General features: G+C 31.1%; 4 protein-coding genes across 5 annotated transcripts; 3 read left to right on the top strand and 1 right to left on the bottom strand.

The window, feature by feature from the left end:
• Positions 1 to 317: 317 nt before the first annotated feature.
• On the top strand, positions 318 to 3,181 carry LOC126676764 (transcription repressor MYB6). The gene is made up of 3 exons (XM_050371044.2): positions 318 to 572; positions 675 to 804; positions 1,878 to 3,181. The coding sequence occupies exons 1-3, from the start codon at positions 440 to 442 to the stop codon at positions 2,575 to 2,577; spliced, it is 963 nt and encodes a 320-aa protein (XP_050227001.1). The 5' UTR covers positions 318 to 439; the 3' UTR covers positions 2,578 to 3,181.
• Positions 3,182 to 6,868: 3,687 nt separating this feature from the next.
• LOC126679289 (40S ribosomal protein S10-1) lies at positions 6,869 to 8,867 on the top strand. The gene is made up of 5 exons (XM_050374283.2): positions 6,869 to 7,024; positions 7,130 to 7,178; positions 7,484 to 7,763; positions 7,967 to 8,102; positions 8,578 to 8,867. The coding sequence occupies exons 1-5, from the start codon at positions 7,022 to 7,024 to the stop codon at positions 8,653 to 8,655; spliced, it is 546 nt and encodes a 181-aa protein (XP_050230240.1). The 5' UTR covers positions 6,869 to 7,021; the 3' UTR covers positions 8,656 to 8,867.
• A 2,130-nt stretch (positions 8,868 to 10,997) lies between these two features.
• On the top strand, positions 10,998 to 14,368 carry LOC126677288 (mitogen-activated protein kinase homolog MMK2-like). 2 transcript variants are annotated; one of them, XM_050371837.2, is made up of 6 exons: positions 10,998 to 11,444; positions 12,618 to 12,747; positions 12,922 to 13,059; positions 13,143 to 13,475; positions 13,566 to 13,749; positions 13,855 to 14,368. In XM_050371837.2, exons 1-6 carry the CDS (start codon positions 11,230 to 11,232, stop codon positions 14,028 to 14,030), a joined length of 1,176 nt encoding a protein of 391 aa, XP_050227794.1. In that variant the 5' UTR covers positions 10,998 to 11,229; the 3' UTR covers positions 14,031 to 14,368. The 2 variants fall into 2 exon arrangements, with proteins under 2 accessions (XP_050227794.1, XP_055961398.1); XM_056105423.1 differs by lacking the exon at positions 10,998 to 11,444 and adding an exon at positions 11,841 to 12,381.
• A 283-nt stretch (positions 14,369 to 14,651) lies between these two features.
• On the bottom strand, positions 14,652 to 17,623 carry LOC126677286 (probable polygalacturonase). Its single transcript, XM_050371836.2, has 6 exons — positions 17,516 to 17,623; positions 17,109 to 17,435; positions 16,128 to 16,248; positions 15,872 to 16,046; positions 15,728 to 15,798; positions 14,652 to 15,484 (listed from the first exon to the last, which is right to left on the bottom strand). The coding sequence occupies exons 1-6, from the start codon at positions 17,546 to 17,548 to the stop codon at positions 14,775 to 14,777; spliced, it is 1,437 nt and encodes a 478-aa protein (XP_050227793.1). The 5' UTR covers positions 17,549 to 17,623; the 3' UTR covers positions 14,652 to 14,774.
• Positions 17,624 to 19,224: the final 1,601 nt, after the last annotated feature.

The raw sequence follows: 19,224 nt of genomic DNA, 5'->3' as shown, positions 1-19,224 counted from the left end.
TGCAAGCAACTTCATTTCTATTGCAAAACCTAGAGAAATGAAGAAGAAGGAAGAAGAAAATTAGGGCTTCTGTTCTGTGCTGAAACAACCGGCAAAGATAATTTTTATTAAGAGTAGATGAAAAAGCATTACGTAATACAAATGTACGTAGAAAATAGTAACATTTTGTTTTATGAGAATAACAATAGCCGATGAAATGTCGTTTTAGGGTTAGATGAAAATCTGGGGTCCCTCTGTTATGGACCCCATTTCAATGTCGGCTCTTAATTTCGTACAATTTTGTGCTATTTTTAAACTGGCATTTGCCTAGCTAAAAGCTAAGTTTAATTAAGCTACTTATAATAAGTAGCTGCAATTGGGTTTGATCATCAACTTTTCTATTAAATTTTGCCCACAAAAACAAGAACCAAACTTATTTATTATAGAATTATTTTAAGAAATGGGTCACCATTCTTGCTGCAACCAACAGAAGGTCAAGAGAGGTCTTTGGTCACCTGAAGAAGATGAAAAGCTCATCAGATACATCACTACTCATGGCTATGGCTGCTGGAGTGAAGTTCCTGAAAAAGCTGGTCCATTTTTTTTCTATTTTAAATTTTTTTACCATTTTTTACAATACTCCTTTAGATTTAATTTATGAATTTTAACTATTTTTCATTTATAAATTTTTTTAGGGCTGCAAAGATGTGGAAAAAGTTGTCGCTTAAGATGGATTAATTATTTAAGACCAGATATTAGAAGAGGGAGATTTAGTCCTGAAGAGGAGAAGTTGATTATTAGTCTTCATGGAGTTGTTGGTAATAGGTAATTAATTTAATTATCTCTAAACTGCGTTTCTCCTTTTAGTACAATTTTGCTAATGATTAGGGTTCTTCTTCTTCATCTCCTCATATATCAGTGTGGGTTAAATATCTATATGGTTACGTAAATTTACTAGGTTTACGGAACGGTTACCGACTTTTAATTTGTTACATTTTTATAATCCAATGTTCATTTGAAAAAAAAAGAGAGGTTATTTGATCAGTTTAGGGTAAATTTTGTCTATATGGGAATTGGTCAAGTGTACATATTAACAACCCTTAGGTAAAATTTGAAAAATCTTCTTGGTTTTTGAAAAATTAACGTCGGATTATCAAAATATAACATATTAAACGTCGGCAACAATTATGTATAAGTAATACAATTAAATAATTAACCACAAAAATATTTAACCCGGTCATGAATTTGGGGTTCTTTTTCTTCTGGTGATATGTTGAAGACGGTAGAAAGGTGCTTGCTATCAGATTTCTATTTCTTTAAAAAGAAAACTTCAAACCTAAGTTTGGTGCGTTTCTGCAATTTAATTTAATTAATCACTTGAAGCAATCTCATTGTTGAAAATTAGCAGTCCTTGAGGAGCTATCAAACTGAATTAAAACTGCATATCTTAGTAGAAGTTAAGTAGGCAATATCATTGGTTTTAATACACGTTTTCATTACAAAAAAAACTATGTTTAATTAATTTCATATTTTAACCCCATCATTTTCCTTTTCTCTTTCTGTTAGATACATATAAAACAAATTGCATTCACTATATAATATACTAAATACTAGTGTAATAAAAAATTAATAAAAAAATACTTCAATTTTATAAAATCGACAAAAATGTTACACTAGCAATCTATTGTTGCGGTGCAAAAATAGCAAATTCTAAAATATTATAATGAAAGGTGACAATATTAGCATATTTTGCATTAATTCACACTATTGTTGTCATTCATTTATGTAGTAATGATAATTTGTTCACTTTTAAATTGCTAATTATCTGTCTAACATAAACATTTTAATGGCTAATAAGCCAAATTTCTAATTAATGTGTTTGTGAAATGGAATTGCAGATGGGCTCATATAGCAAGTCACTTGCCAGGAAGAACAGACAATGAGATTAAGAATTATTGGAATTCATGGATCAAGAAAAAGATAAGAAAACCTTCAGTAAATCAAACTCCAACAATTACAAGTGATCATAATTCACATATAAATTATGCCTCAAACCAATTAGATTTGGCCAATCAAGATCTACCACATCATCAAATTCAAGAAACCATATTCTCATCTTCAGCTCCCTTATTCATGTTTGACACCAATACTACTACTACTACTACAATCGGAGATCATGCTACTAATGTTCGCGGCGAGCTTTATTATGATTTAAACGCGGAAAATTGGAATTCGAACCAATATAATCTTCTCCATCATCATCATCACCTACAAACTCAACCGCTTCCTCCACATTTTAGTAATGGAATGGATATAAATTATTTGCCACCATTAGTTGAAAATATGGAAAATTTGGTGGTGCCAATGGGAATGAATAAATCTTGTAGCATTGATGAAGAAGGGGAGATAATTGGGTTGGGTTGTTCATCACAAAGGCAAGAACTTAATGAATGGATTGAATCACAACAATGTTCAAATTTTATGTTTTGGGATATTAATGTTGAAGGATCAGTACTTGGTGGAGAAGAAATTGCACCAATTAATTCTTCAAATATGGGAGCTACACCTACACTCTCTTCTTTCCCTTCTTCACTATAAGTTTTTATTTTATTTTATTTTCTCCATTGATTGATCTTTTTTTCTTTAACTATATAGAGCTCTGAAAAATCAATGGTCCAGGCTTTTGAGAGATTTTTTTTTCTTTAATTTTTAGGGGAAATAAATTTATCTATAAATAATTATAGCACATTTGAATATATATTATGATCTTTAAATTTTGAGAGTTTTTCCATCGTTTTTTTATCATTTACAAATATATCCATACGTAGTTTGCAATTGACATGACACGATGTTGTAATGTGCCAATTATAATAAATTTTGTACACGTGGACATACATCATTATGCCATGTCATCTCTTTACTTGTCGTGGGTATATTTAATATATATCGAAAAAAGATGGACCAAGCTAGCAAGGTTTAAGGATTTTAATTTATTTGAAAATGAATTATAATTTTCGATAGATATATTCATTTTGCCTAACTTGGCGAGATTGTAAAAAATGTGAGGTAATTCCAGTTTTATACATATAAAGTATTGTTGAATGTTCTCTTGATCAGTTTAAAAGATGATTGAATAATAAAGGCAACAAGTTGCAAAGAGTTTGATTGATAGTAATGAAAATGTGATGATGCTTAACCTTCATATCTTTGTTCATGGTGGTGAATGATGTATAATTAAGATTTAATTACTCAAAAGTCCCCATCTTTAAACTTTTTTCAATTGCACCCTGATGTTGAAAAATCCTCTTAGATTTTTTTTTCAATTGTACCCTAAAGTATTAAATTGACCTCTTTTCACATGAATTTTTTTAAAATAATCTTTCATTTTTAATGTATATTCTAATTAAATACTAATATTATATATAATGTGAAAAATCATTCTTCCTAAAATTATATCCAATAACTTTCTAAAATAAAACTATAAAAATTTCCAATTCATAGTACAATTGAAAAAAAAATTAAAGGTGGAGGGATTTTGAGAGGATTTTCCTACGTCAGGGTGCAATTGTAATGAAATTTAAAGGTGGGAGAGTTTTGAGAGAATTTTTCAATGTCAGGGTGCAAGTAAAAAAAAAATTAAAAGTGGAGAGCTTTTAAATGATTAGGCCTATAATTAACTAATGTCTTTGGTTCTTCATCTTGTTTTTCCCCCTAATACTCCAATGTAATTACCGGTTTTGATGTGAATTGGCGTATATATTTTTGTGAACCTGGTTTATATAAGTCAAACTTGATCTATTTAAATAATTAAGTCCATAATATCTAGAACAAGCTTAAGACAAAAGAAGTTTTTTTTTTTAAATTTTATAGCGCGTGAAAAGCAAATGTAAATATATTAAACACAAACATATTGGAATTGACATAAGATATTATAAAAGCACAAATATTTTCACGCGCTCTTAAAACACACGAGTGAACATCGTTATATATATTTTTTAATGGACTAAATTTTAGAGAAAAACTAAATTTGATTTATATGAGCTTGCCCCTAAGTTCAAGGACTAGAACACAAATATGTACACAATGATTAACGCGCTTTGAAAATACATGACATTAGTGGGTTTGATTGGTCTTGAGTATTGAACTAAATTATAAAATTTAACTTATATGGTCCTATTTTATAAGTTTAAGGACCATAATGACTCTTTATTTATTTAGTGTTTTTTTACTATAATTCTTTCATGTCTTCTTTTTTCTATCTAGTATAAAAAAATTACACTGTTGAAAATAATGGTAAATTTTAAAGGTACTAAAAGTAATTTATTGTGTAATTAAATATCCTTGGGATAAAAGTATTATTTGAGAGATTATTACGTTAAAGAGTGGCAATTCTTTGAAAGACAAGTTGTATGCATATGATGCAATTTTATGCTAGTAAGTCATTAATGAGGCTAATGATTATGTCTTGTGTTTATGTCAAAATTGCAAATGATAAACGATTTTCGTCTTGAACCTTCTTGAAAATTGACATATTAATGTACATGTAATTAAATTTGTTATCTTCAAATTATTTGTGGCTTGGATTAATTGATGTTTTGGTGGTCCAAATTTGAGGTAATATAATTCAATTTAAGGAGTTTTTATCATGACTTTCCACATATGTGCTATAGCGAACCATGTACAATAAACTACCCTCTAATAGTAAGAATAATTAAAATAACACCAACATGATCAACACGAAAGTAACGATACTTAACTAGTATGCTAAGATATACTTTAAAAGATAATGTCTAAATCTAAATTATTAGCTTAATTCATAAAAAAAAATATTATTAGCTTAAGTTTATTTTAATATAATTTTTTTTAAAAGCAACTATCCTATAAAATTAAGACAAATTAAGACAAATTAAAGATAATAGAAATATTTAGTAGCAGTCACCGGGAAAGCTGAAATTTAGTTTTAAAGAGGGCCAAATTATACAAAAAGTTAAAAGTTAAAATTATATTTTAAATAAAAAAAATCGAAAGATCTTTGTTAAAGAAACAAAACTTGAAGGGATCTAAAGTGTATAAGAAATACAAAATTAATAATAATTTCTTTTACGGAAACTAAAAGTTGATATACCTTTTCTAAAGGAAAAAGTTGAGAGGGCCAAGGCTTATATAGGTGTCCATGGGCTGGGTTGAACCGTGAACCAGCCCAATCAAAAGTCTGAAATCGGTCAAAATTTTGAATTCTTTTAAACCAAGGCGAGAACCGGAATGAGGTTAGGTTTGGACCGGTTCATTTTTTTTTTGAAACTAAAACCGTATATTTTTAAAAATATATACTTCAAAACATTTAGCATATATGTATATTTTAGTCGATAATTAATATATCATACTACATTTATTGTATGATATATACAATTATATATATAAAAAAATCCATTCAATTGTTTTAAAAATATTTCACTTTGTTATTTTTTTAAACAATAACTATTAGTTTTATTCTATTTTATAACAATATTTGACTGTATTCACTTTATATAAGTAATTAATAAAATGAATTTGTGGTATTTTAATTTAAATATTTTAATTTATTTTTTATAAAGTATTTTAAAAAAGTTTTAAAACAGTCAAAACCGGTACTGGAAATCGGAACTGTCTAAAAAAACGGTTTACAGCTGATTCAAGTACTTTTTAAACTGTGAATAAATAGTTTTGTACCGAAACTTTCGGTTTATGAACTGTGTTTGGCCATACCTGGTAGATGTTATTTACTCCCAAATAAAAAGCAGAAAATAAGCTTGAAACTCCCTATCCGAAGGGCTCAATTTTATACTATGTAAATATTGTAATAATAACTTCTAAATAAATTTTTTAAAAATAAAAAAAATACTTTTTATATAGAATAATAACAGTTTCATACAACAAATACTTATACTAATTCTAATTTGAGTTACATGTATAATAAAAATAAAAAAATATAACTAAATCTATGTAATTTAAATATGTATCATGTTTTTTTTGTCAAAGATAGCCTACTCTAATTATTAGCGGGGATTAGCGGGAGTTAATATTAAACATTTTTTAAATAGGCACACTGTCCGTGATATATCATGTAAATAAAATAAAATAAATATATTTTTTAACATTTAGATAGATTAAATAAAACTAATAAAATTAAATTAATTTAATATAATAAAGATATATTATTATTTATGATATATGGAAAAAATATTTAACATATTAAATCATAAAATTACATTATATATGCATAAATAATCATATAATATATATAAAATTTATATAATTTATAAACTATTATAGTTTATTCTATTTATATCTCATTTAATTTTTTTAAATATATTTCTTATATCTTTATGTAAAATATAATAATTATGTATACTGAAAAATAAATATAATTCCGATAAATAATAATAATAATAGTTATAACGTGTATCGTCTTACATGTAATAATTTTTACATACATTGCAATTAAAGTTTCAATAAATAGAGTAAAATTAATATTTAATTTATAATTTAATTAATTATTTATTTATAATATAAATAATATTATCTATTATTTAGTATAAAACTTTTGAAATATTAAAAATTAAGATAAATTTAACACTGAAATAAAAATTAAAGAAGTTTTTTAGTTATATTAATTTAAAAAGAATCGAAATAGTATTGTTTTCCTACCACACTAATTAAAAATTTACAAATTAAGATAATTTTATTTTCTCAAAGTTAAAATACAATTGTATTTTGTAATTTTATTTTTTATATCTAATTATTTATTCAAGACATATTTTTTTAGAAGACTTTATTTATTTATTTTAATTTTGCTTGACAGAAAATTCTGTTAACAGTCCATGTAAAACCCAAAAACAACAGCCCAAAATAGTCTATAAACAGTTAAACACACCCGAGAAAATTAGGGTTTGGTTCTGTTTAGCCATAAGAATTCGCAGTGCCAAGACTGAAAACGTCACTATTCGTCAATTTTTTCCGCCGCTTAACACAGCTCTCTCTGCCCTAATCGCCACCGTCAACAATGGTATCCTCTCTACTCCTCCTCCGTTTCTTTTCTTTTAATTGTAACAGAAAGAAATCGATCCCGTATATTAATATAACTAATTTTATTTTCTCCGTCTTTGTGCAGATTATCTCTGAGAAGAACCGACGCGAGATCTCCAAGTACCTTTTCCAAGGTTTATATCTGTCTTTAGATTAATATTTACTTATACATGAGAAAAAAAATTGAATGTTTATGCAAATATATGCTTTAAATTTAATGTGTGCATTGCTTCATATGTGTTAAAAAGACTAAAATAGATTGAAATTTTACCTAACGAGTGTAGATTCGTGTTTAATAATCGTGGTTTAATAGGATTCCTTGCAACATTTAGACCGTTACTGCATATTATGCTAATGGTTCAATTTAACTTGAGCAATGTGCTAAGGATATTTTAGCGAATTGTGTTTTGATTGCTTATTTTTGGTGTTTTTCTTGTAGAGGGAGTGTTGCATGCGAAGAAAGACTTTAATCTTGCAAAGCATCCAAATATTGATGTGCCGAATTTACAAGTGATTAAGCTGATGCAGAGCTTTAAGTCAAAGGAGTATGTTCGTGAGACTTTTGCTTGGATGCATTACTATTGGTTCCTTACTAATGATGGTATCGAGTTCTTGAGGACTTACCTCAACTTGCCATCTGAAATTGTCCCTGCTACTTTGAAGAAACAAAGCAAGCCGCTTGGTAGACCTATGGGTGGCCCACCAGGCGATCGCCCACGGTAAAGATGACTCTTTCTTGTTATATGCGTATTGCTTTTGTGGTATATTTTGTCAGTTTTTTTTCATGCGATTAATGCGTTCTTTGCTTGGCTGTCTGATAATTATATGCTCTGTTATATTTTGTTTTCAAATTTAAATTTGTTATAGCTATGTTTTCAGTAGGCAGTTGTATGATTGTGGTTTTATTTATTGCTGTAACCAGTGGTCCATCTCGTTTTGATGGAGAGAGGAGATTTGGTGGTGATCGTGAAGGATACCGTGGAGGACCCCGTGGTGGACCTCCAGGTGAATATGGTGACAAGGGTGGAGCTCCTGCCGATTACAGACCTACCTACGGGGTAATTGCAACATTTCTTACGTCACTGCTTCTTATGTTATTCTGTTTTCAGTTTTCATTTGTTCTTTGCTGATTCAGCGCACCTTAAATCTAGTCGATAGAGCACGTGCATTATCTGTTCTAGTATTTTGTTCTGTTTTGTTTGCTAAATGTATGCACCTTTAAGCCGACTTGCTTGAGCTATAATTGTTGTGATTAGTCTTTGTTTAGTATTAGAACTATTTTAGTTTATCTTTTCTAGTATGGTATATCATTTCTGCAGTTCTGCTGGTCTCTTAATTTTGTAGAGGTTAAGGAAATTAAGTTTGTTATCCCTTATTCTTGAAGTTTTGCTTTATAGCCTTACTCTTCTATGTATATGTATATATTCTTGGACTTCAATTCTATTGAAGAATGTGCTCTCTACCTGTAATTGTTAGGTGCTCAGTCTGTATGGAATTTTATTGTAGTAGCTAAGTTTTGTATTACAAATGCAGGGTAGTGGTGGAAGGCCTGGCTTTGGCCGTGGTTCTGGTAGTTTTCCTGCAGCTTCTGCAAGCTCAGAACTTCCTTGAAGGATTGGTGATTTTGGCTTATGCTATTTCAGCTACATGCTCATGTCATGATGATCTGCTGCATTCGAAGAGTTACTATTAGTGGCTGATAGATATAGAGGAGTGGGCAAATTTGCTTGTCTTTGGATATTGTTTAAAATTTTGGGATCTTTTTCAATGAATTAGCCTTTTGAATACTGTTATTTATGTTATATGCTACCTCTTTTCAGTTACATTTGTGCTTATTTTTTCTCTTTTGTGTTTTCTTTCCTTTAATTTGTTTTTCTTCCGTCTTTCTCTTTCTCCCCCTCGAATTTGAATTCTTTGAGCTGTAGCCACTCCTTGGTTGCAGACACAAGCTTCGTCCAATCATACTACTTGAACTGTGTTAACGGTATTCATCAATTGTATTGACCATGAAGATTCTCTTCCAATCTCTTCTTTTTTAACTTCCAGAGGAATGGAAATTCTTTAATAGTATAGCTCACCGGAAACATATAAGCAAGTCTGTAAGCTTAGCTATGTTTTGACTATCTTCATGTAAGTTATATAGAGAAGACTTCATAGAATTTGTAATAGTCCTTCTCTGCATCTCATTGTTGTTAAAGCTCTAGGCGCACCTATAGTGCAAAGGGCTTCATATAGCATAAGGCGCTAGGGTTAAGAAAAGCGTATGTCCGAGGAAATCTAGGCGTATATATGTAAAAAGTTAAAATACTTAAAACAGTTCTTTAAAATTTTGCTTGGATGAGCTTGATTCTTTTTCTTATGTGATAAAAACATAGCATTGATTAAAACAGAGGAGTTCTAAATGTCATAATTTTCGAATGTAATATTTAAATAGTTTATAGGGTTTCTGTTTGTACTAACAGTTTCTTTTATATTTTATGTTTTTAAATTCAAAATAACTTCAACACATAAAAAATGGAATTTCCTACTGCACCTCTTGCTTGGAAACTGCGCGCTTCATATTTTGAACATTGTCCGAAGCAAGGTGATCGCCTAAGGTGTTTTTCAGGCGCACCACCCTCTCTTAGCGCTTAGGCGCGCCTGATTTTGATAACCATATTTTCTATCCCGTCGAACATCTCAATGCTTTTCTTTATTAAAGGTGGATTAGGCTTGAGAATTTATTAATCCAAATATTTGATATTTGAGTTCAATTTGAAATTTAATTAGCGTGGTCTGGACTAAACATTGGGTCAGTGTCCATGAATCTGAAGTCCATAACCCAAAAAGCTCTAAAGAGTTGTTATTAGGTGTGCTAGATTTAGAGGATTCTTGAAGAAGCATATGATGGGAAAGTGGATGCAAATATCCCGTGAAACACACAACTACCTTCTTGCTGAACCACTTTAGGGGTGCATCACCCCTTCCCAGTGATAGAGCATATCACTCTTTTTATTTCCTGCAATTTTACAATTTAAATTAAAAAATTCAATTTCGATAATTCTAATTTATGTTAAAAAAATAAAATAAGTTTTTAATTTAATATACTTTTATCATTTCTAGTGATTTTCTTTTTGTAAATATATATATATATATATATATATATAACTTATAAAATTAAAGTTTAATATAACATATTAAATATTGACTAGAAAATCATATTGCAATAATAATACATGATACAGCTTACTTTTAAATGTATGATATCATAAGTTTTCATATGATAAAACTTCTTAGAAGTAGCACTTCACATGATAAATTTCTTAGAAGTTGCACTTTTATTACTTACAAATTGACTTGAAGAAAGCTGATAAGGAGAGCCCTCAACCATATCTGAAACCTTCAACTACTTCTTCTTTTGTGCCCTATGAAAGAAACAAAAAAAAATCACAATTTCATGATAATTGATACATGTCAATGAAAGTTAATGTGTTCATTGTTAGAACTAATAATATTAGTTTGAGCCTCATTTTACAGCTTAAATTTTTGAATAAATTCGACATGATATTAGAGATTTTATAATCAAAAAATTTAAAAATGATCTTAGTAATTTATTTATTTAAATAAATGAATACGTTTTTGTTTATTCACGCTTCAAAATAATTATTTGCGTATGAAAATATGTTAGTAATAATGATATTGTTAAAGTCTCACCTAACGTTTAATTTTTAGATGAATTAATTCCTTTCTTTTAATTTATATTGTTTAAAACTGAAACTCAAAATATTAATAACTCCAAATACTAATCATTGAAAATTTAAATCAAATTCAAAAAATTACTAAAATTAATTTCTATCAACATAAATTAATTTTGGCATTAAATCATGAGGTTAAAAGGATTAATAAGACAAACAGGTGGCAAGTTCTAAAGGGCAAACAGTAGATTGTGAAACAAAAGTAAGAAGTATCAAATCAAAATAAGTTTGTCTTTAGAGAGAAAAGTCAGCTTTCATTTCACAAGACACATTCAAAAAGTTGAAACCCAACAAAAGTTTCTCAAATTTGCTCATTTCTCTTCACTTCACGGTTTTCACACACTCTCTGCAACAAAGAACCCATCAAAACAAATCATCTTATTCATTCATTTTTATCAAAAATCACAACTTACAATACCACAAGAGAAAAAAAAACCCAAGAAAAACAAGAATGGCAACCGCTAGTAGTAATAAAGAAGCAAGTTCAAGTTCTTCAGCAGCAGATGGTGGTGGTGGTGGTGGTCACGGTGGTAGTAAAATAAAAGGAGTGTCAACACACGGTGGTCGTTATGTTCAGTACAATGTTTATGGTAACTTATTTGAGGTTTCTAGTAAGTACGTGCCTCCTATTCGTCCCATTGGCCGTGGTGCTTATGGCATTGTCTGGTATAATCTTTTTCTCTAATTTTTTTTTCTATAAAGTTTTAATCTTTATTAGTTTTGTTATGTTATTTTGATTTTTATGCTGTTTTTTGATTCTGGGTATATGATATTTTGTATGTGTTTGATAGGATACAATAATTAATTGTATGATGATATTTTGAAGGATATAACAGTGAGAGATGCATAATTTGAGTTTTTGACATGTTCTATATATTCTCTTGTTTGATCTTGTCAAGCTTTTGTTTCCATTTTTTGTTGGAACAATGCCTAGAATTATATTTGTATTAGGATGCTATTGGTGAAGTAAATCTTTTGTGTTATTTATTTTGCTGTATTGTTGTTTATTGATCAAATATTATGATACCTACTTAATGATTTCGAATCCGCTGTGCATACCAATCCGGTTACGAACCGATCACAACCATGTTGTAATCCACTTGAAGAATTGGGATAAGTTTTCAGAGAATTAGTCTCAGCTTTATGTAGTCAAATCTCTTTATTTGTTCATCTCTTACTGTTTTATCAATTGACCTTTGACCATATTAGTTGATTCGGTTGACTAATTTCAGGTAGCTAGTATCAACTTTATGTGATATTCTCTGCCTTTGTCTCATCTTATAACTGTTTTCTTAGCTTACCTCAAAAATTTAAATATAGTTTTTTTTTATTCTTTACATGTCATATCTATTGGTGTTTCAGCAGGACTTGCCCTTTATAGCTAGGATTGGTAGAGAAGAAGTAATGGCTCAAGAGGGTCAAAATTTTAGTCAATAACCTTTTTAATAAATCAGGCCATGGAAATATGTTATTACATTTAGATTTGTGGTTCTGTAATGTCTAATACATGTATCTTTGTTGTTTTTCTGTGCTTAGACAACTGCGTAATTGTCATATACCTATTCTTTACTTTTGGCCACTCATGGTATTCTATGTGCATATGGTATGTAAGATTTGTGATTAGACTAGTTTTCCTGTTTTAAATTTCGGTACAGTTGGTTTCTGCTTTATTTTCTCACTCGTGATGTCCCTGAAGTTGAAGGACAGATGCTTTCGAAAAACCATAGAAAAATGCTTTGTTCAAACTATGAACTCTGTGGAATAATTTCCTTATGTTTGTATGTTTGACATCTACAATAAGGTAGAAAGACTAGTAATATGTAAAAGCTTTCTTTTCAGTGCTGCTGTGAATGCGGAGACACGTGAAGAAGTTGCCATTAAGAAAATTGGTAATGCATTTGACAACAGCATAGATGCCAAAAGAACATTGAGGGAGATTAAGCTTCTTCGCCATATGGAACATGAAAATGTATGTTTGAGTTATTTTTCCTTGAATACTTAATTTGTACTATCAACTAAATGCTTCATCACTTGAATTTTACTGACAGCATTGTGGCAATTGAACCTGAAAAGTTCTTTATGCACTGTTCACCACTTTTACAACCTTTTAGTGCTCACCATTTTACTTATTTATCTTGCATAGGTTATTGCTATTAGAGACATCATTCGGCCACCAAAAAAGGAGGCTTTCAATGATGTGTACATTGTTTATGAATTGATGGACTCTGATCTTCATCACATTATTCGTTCTGATCAAGCTCTGACTGATGACCATTGTCAGGTTTGTCTCCTACAAGTTAATGTATCATAGCTGCATTGATAGCTAATACTGAGACTCATAAATTTTCAATGAAATTCTTACAGTACTTCTTGTATCAATTGTTACGTGGACTGCGATACGTGCACTCAGCCAGCGTCCTCCATCGTGATCTTAAGCCTAGCAATTTGCTTGTCAACGCTAACTGTGATCTCAAAATTGGAGATTTTGGATTGGCACGGACAACATCTGAAACAGATTTCATGACTGAGTATGTTGTCACTCGTTGGTACCGAGCACCGGAGTTGCTTCTTAATTGTTCGGAGTACACTGCTGCAATTGATATTTGGTCTGTCGGTTGCATCCTTGGTGAAATAATGACTAGAGAACCTTTGTTTCCTGGGAAAGATTATGTTCATCAATTAAGGCTTATTACTGAGGTATGGTATTTGAAGTCAATATTTAAATAATGTTTAATAAGTCATAAAAGTCAACATAATATATGCATTTGGTTTCACTTTGTCCGATAGTTAATAGGTTCGCCTGATGATGCTAGCCTCGGTTTTCTCCGAAGTGATAATGCTAGAAGATATGTTAGACAGCTTCCGCAGTACAGAAAACAAAACTTCTCAGTTAGGTTTCCGAATGTGTCTTCTGGGGCTGCTGATCTGCTGGAAAAAATGCTTGTTTTTGATCCGAACAAGCGCATTACAGGTAAGATGAAAGGTTCAGATTTTGTGTGAATTCCGACTTGTAAACTAGTTCCTTTTGTTTATGCTTCAGTATTACCTATTTATAAAGTTCTGCATCGGTTTGTAGTTGATGAGGCACTTTGTCACCCATATTTGTCTTCTCTTCATGATCTCAATGATGAGCCGATCTGCCTCCGGCCTTTTCATTTTGATTTCGAGCATCCCTCGTGCACCGAAGAGCACATCAAGGAACTTATCTGGAAAGAATCAGTGAAGTTCAATCCAGATCCTCCAATCCATTAGGGGAAAATGAAAGAAATTTTTTTTTTTTCTTGTTGAAAATTGTGCTGGTCATCGGCATTCCTCAGCGCACATGAACTTGGTGTTCCTAGACGCCGGTAGATAAAAGGCGTCCAGTCTTCGGAACGTGGAAGCCTAACTTACCTGAGAGATTTCGGTGCGTATATGTTATATTAATGCATGAAATGCATTGTAAAAAAAATTAGTGCTGATCTTCTGTGAGTACTAGCAGTTGAGGTAGGAGCAAAGCAAGGATTAAGCATGTTGTATGTATTGCTCATGGATCTGGTGTCTATAATATTTTTAATGCAAAATAATGATAAACTAAAGTTATTGGCTTCTTTTTTGTTGTATAGTTTTGCATAATCTTAATTACTGTCTTTTATGTGATCACCAAACTGAATATGTAAGGATTAAAAATATTTCAAACTGAATGGAATTGACTCAATTGGCCTTGGTTCAGTTTGAACCAAAACAAGCAATTTTTTACCTCTCAAGCCGAACCAAATTGTTGGTTCAGTTTGATTATTTCGTTTAGTTTGGCTCTTTCACCCCCACTTGCTGGTTCTTTTGTTTCTTTCCAAAATTGCTTTGACACACTTGTTTTTGCAGCCGAACTGGGTATTCAGCAAATGAACTATCTTTTTTTTTTCTTGAATAGAGATTGTGTGAAGTAAATTAACACTAAAATGTTGTTACTAATACATATAGAAAACAACTTGCGCTATACATAAACTTTGTTCCGAGTCACAAGTATTTCCTTCTGGAAGAGCACATCTTCACCGCAACATTCTCGATCGGCAGGCTATCTTCCGGAAAATAGCATGCTGCACTCTTCTCGGCCTCTTGCTCTGGGAGCAGACTACAAGGTTTTGGGGTCACATTACTCGAAATCCCTTGTATATCGGTGCAGTTCCATTGAAGCTTCTTTGGCTTTTTCGTAAGTCCTATTGTCACATTAGATAAGCAAATCCCAGTGAAGGGGTCACCAGCAATGCCCTCCAATCTAGCTGCCATTGTCACGTTCTCGGCCACGATGTCACGATAGTTGATATTCTCAATAATTGGAATTGCGTTAGGGTCATAGTTATTATCAGGATGAGATCCGTAATTTCCTGTCATCCAAAATACCCATTTCATTGTGTGCATCGTCATTCTTCTTACATAAATATCCTTTACATAATTTCCTCTTCCGACAGAAGTTTTGATTCTAACGCCTGATTCTGTATTAATACAAGTGATATCTTCTGCCCTCACATCTTGGATCCCGCCAGACATTTCGCTTCCCAGTGCAATCGCTGCACTTGTCGGAGAAATGCAAGTGAGCCTTCTGATTACAAGCTGTTTAGTAGGCATCCCAAAAGCAATACCATATTGATCCCACCCACTTTTAACTGCCACACAATCATCTCCAGAGACAATGTAACAGTCCTCAATTCTGGTGTTTGTGCATGAGTCTGCAGAAATTATACATTCCGTAATCAACCCATTAGGTTTATGTTAAAATGAAAATTTCACTGCTTCAAGAACAACCTATGTAGCATGGAAATGAAAAACATTGAAATGGAGAACATCCTAAACACCAGAAAATAGCAAAATTCATTTTTCACAAGATTATAGAGTTTCCTTGTTTCAAAAGTATTTCTGGAAATGGAAACAAAACTCCAAAACAAAAAACTCGCGAAGTTTCCGTAGCTAACCTGGGTTGATCCCATCAGTATTGGGAGAATTGAGAGGTGCAAGAATCGTGATGCCTTGAACAACAATATTGCTGCATATCAAATTCTTTGATCAGAATGAATCCGAAAGATTGATTAAAGCGCGAAGACAAACTAATATGGTACCTGCTATATACAGGATGTACGTTCCATGAAGGAGAGTTGATCAATGTAAGATTCGATATCTGAATATCCGTAGAAAACATAATTTCTATGAGGTAAGGTCTAGTGAGACTCAGCTCTCCGTTCTTGAACTTTTTCCACCAGAGATCTCCCTGACCATCGATAGTCCCATTGGCACCTGAAATCAGTTTATTTCAATTATCAATATGGGATTAAGCTTCCATTCTTTTTGGCAGTGTTAGTAGAGGATCATCTATACCTGTTATTACAACATCAGTAAGATTTGTTCCGAAAATGAGACTGCTATATCTTCCCCCTTCAGTATCCCTTCCTCTTCCATAGGATGGCAATGGTTCAAGCACAGGCCATTCATTCTCATCCTAATCAATTCTCATCCAAAATGCAGAACATGTTAAGCTCATGATTAAATGGAAGTTAGCAACAAAACTATTGGTATTTGGGTCGGGTGTGACATGTTGACCCTAAACCATATATCCATGTCACATTAACGATCATGGCTGAATCATTAAAAAATACCTAGCTTTTTCGACTTGTTTTATTTATGGCTCAACCTTTTAAAAACACCAATTTTGGCCTAAAATACATTTCCATTGTAGCCAATTATTCAATTTTTTTTAAAAGCCATTTTTTTTAAATTGTTTTCATTTATGATCGAGCTTTCAATTTCGTCATCTGTGATCTAATTTTGATAAGTATATTTCGATTGGAAAAGTACGCTTGATCATAATAGAAAAAAATCGAAAAGGTTTGACTTTTTTTTTTCTTTCATAAATGTGACTACTTCGCTGCAATTTAAATATAATTATTAAAATTAAACCAAAATTGACGTTTTTGAAAGATTGAAGCATAAATGAAAAAAACGAAAAGGTGGGGTTTTGAGCGATTAGGCCAAAATCATCATCAATTCAAAAGTATAGGGTTTCATTTCATCATTAAATAATATGAAATCAACAAGAAGTTAGTAAATTTGACCTTCTTCAAATTCGCATAGTTTAACAAAATTAATTCTCCATCACTTAATAATAAATCTATACTAGCATTTTAAATTTGGCAAAAAAAAATACTAGCATTTTAAATCTCATTTAAACCAAATAACATTTTCTCCTCAGCAAAATTTAAACTACGTCTCACAACACCAATTCACTTGAACTACATTAAACAAGAAACTAAAATTTAATTAATTCACTTGACCAAACATTTAAATGCAAAAATATCTAACCTGAGAGGCAAGAAGAACAGCGTCCTTATGAAGAAATAGAGTAAAATGACTGGTAAGATTAAAACTTCCGGTCAGCCATTTTCCGGGCGGAACAAAGAGTTGAGAGCCACCAGCATAAGAAAACTGGCTAAGATGATCAATTGCCGCTTCAAAAGCTTTAGTATTTGAAGTTTCTCCGTCGCCAACTCCTCCAAAATCTTCTATCGACGCCTCGTGAGCTCTGCAATTTATAGCTTCGTACTCCAAACACCCGAATTTCCGGCCATCAACTCCGTTTGTACAGAGACATAACAGAATAACACCAATTACCAACATACCCTCCTTCACCTGTAACAATCACATAAAAAACCAAGAATGTGATGAGAAAAAAGAAACAGAAACAAGAATGAAATGAAAGTTATATTTACTTGAAATTTTGTTGGACTTGTCCATGACTCCATATTTTGAGTAGTTATGATTTTGTTGGGAGGCAAATTGTTTATATATACATACGAATTCAATGTGGCAATGCACTACTCTACAAATAGTGGGATTTTAAAAGATTTTTTTAAATTTGGTGTAAGTTTACAAATTTGACCTTGTTGTTTGATGTTTGATTGCTTCAAGTTTAGAAAAGAGAAACAAAGTTTTACTTAAATGTTGGGAACAAGTTGTCAATGTCTTTAACTTCAATTTAGATTTAGCCTTCGGCCAAAAGAAAAGTTGGAGTCATTGGCGGCCGGCTCAAATTATATTGTTATATTAATTGGAGGAGGAAAGATTACCAGCGTCGCTGGTGAGTTGTTAATGCGTTTTTAAATAACTGTTTAAAATTCAGGTCTAAAACTTTATCTTTCGCAAGAAACTTATCATGTTAGAATAGGAACTGGTTTCAATTTAAAAAAGTTAAAGATGTTGTCTTTTAAACCGCACTTATGTATAACTGTTTAAAGTTAGGAGCTGAACTTTTGCTTCTCGCAAGAAATCTATCCGACTCGAGTAGAAATTAGTCTAAAATATCTTGTTTATCATGTAAAAAACAGCGTAAAATGGATTTGTGGATTGTGTTGTGGATTGTGTTCGAGTTGTATTAATAATTATTAAGATCAGTATATACAATTCATTCATTAGTTGTGTAACCAAATGGATGGAATATGATCCATTTACTCGTTTAAATTGTAATTATAGTAATTAGCATTTTTTTGATAATTTATTAGCATTCGCTTTCCTACAAGGAATAATAGACATCTAGGATAAAGTTACCCATGTAGAAACAAATTAATCTTAATTAAATTCTATGCCTAACTACCAAAACATATTTAGTCTTGTATTTGTGGATTTTCTTTTTCTCATGAGCTAAGTGGAACTATAAATGGAATTGTAGAAGTCAATAAAAGATCAAGACTAAACCAAAATTAGTTTAAACTTGACAAAATGAACTTTTCAGATGATAGTGAAAATTAGGAACTTTGATTTCAACCGCTGTTTTATCTTCATAATACGTTAGTTATCACTCCACTTCTATTTAATTATGTATAGGCAGAGATGGAATTAAGTCAAATTCTAAAGGTAACCCTAAAGTAGTTTTTTCTACCATATAAAATGGGTTGCACATGGCATAAATTAATTATTTTAACAGGAATTCTTCTAACTTTCTGCGGTGCTCATTATCCAAATCCACTCAATCGAATGCCAAAAATAATGATGGAAATTATATTTTAAGAGCCCTCAACTAGATCATGAAAATGTATCACATGCTAAGTGAAAAATAGAATATAGATTTTATATAATTTCTGAAAATTCTAATCTAGATCTGGTTTATAAAAACTATATTATTGCATGAATTAACTATACAACTTACAAATAATAGAATTTTATTATAGAGGTGCTCATTTAAACAAGAATTTTCTTATTGGTGCATGCTGACCTCAGAATAAGATAAAATGCACCATTTTGGCCTACATACATTTGCACCATACGTTTGATTGTATTTGATGTATGGAATTGGCAAACCCGTGAACGTTTTGCCTATCACGGGCTATGTTTTTGGAGTGAAAGAAAACCCCACATCAAATAATTTATTATTGATTTAATCAACAAAAAAAAACCCATTTTTTTTGGCTCCTTCACAATTGCA

The sequence above is a fragment of the Mercurialis annua genome, linkage group LG4 (genome assembly GCF_937616625.2).
Source record: "Mercurialis annua linkage group LG4, ddMerAnnu1.2, whole genome shotgun sequence".
NCBI classification, from domain to species: Eukaryota; Viridiplantae; Streptophyta; class Magnoliopsida; order Malpighiales; family Euphorbiaceae; genus Mercurialis; species Mercurialis annua.
The sequence above is the reverse complement of the archived record's forward strand: the minus strand, read 5'-3'. Positions and strand labels throughout refer to the sequence as shown.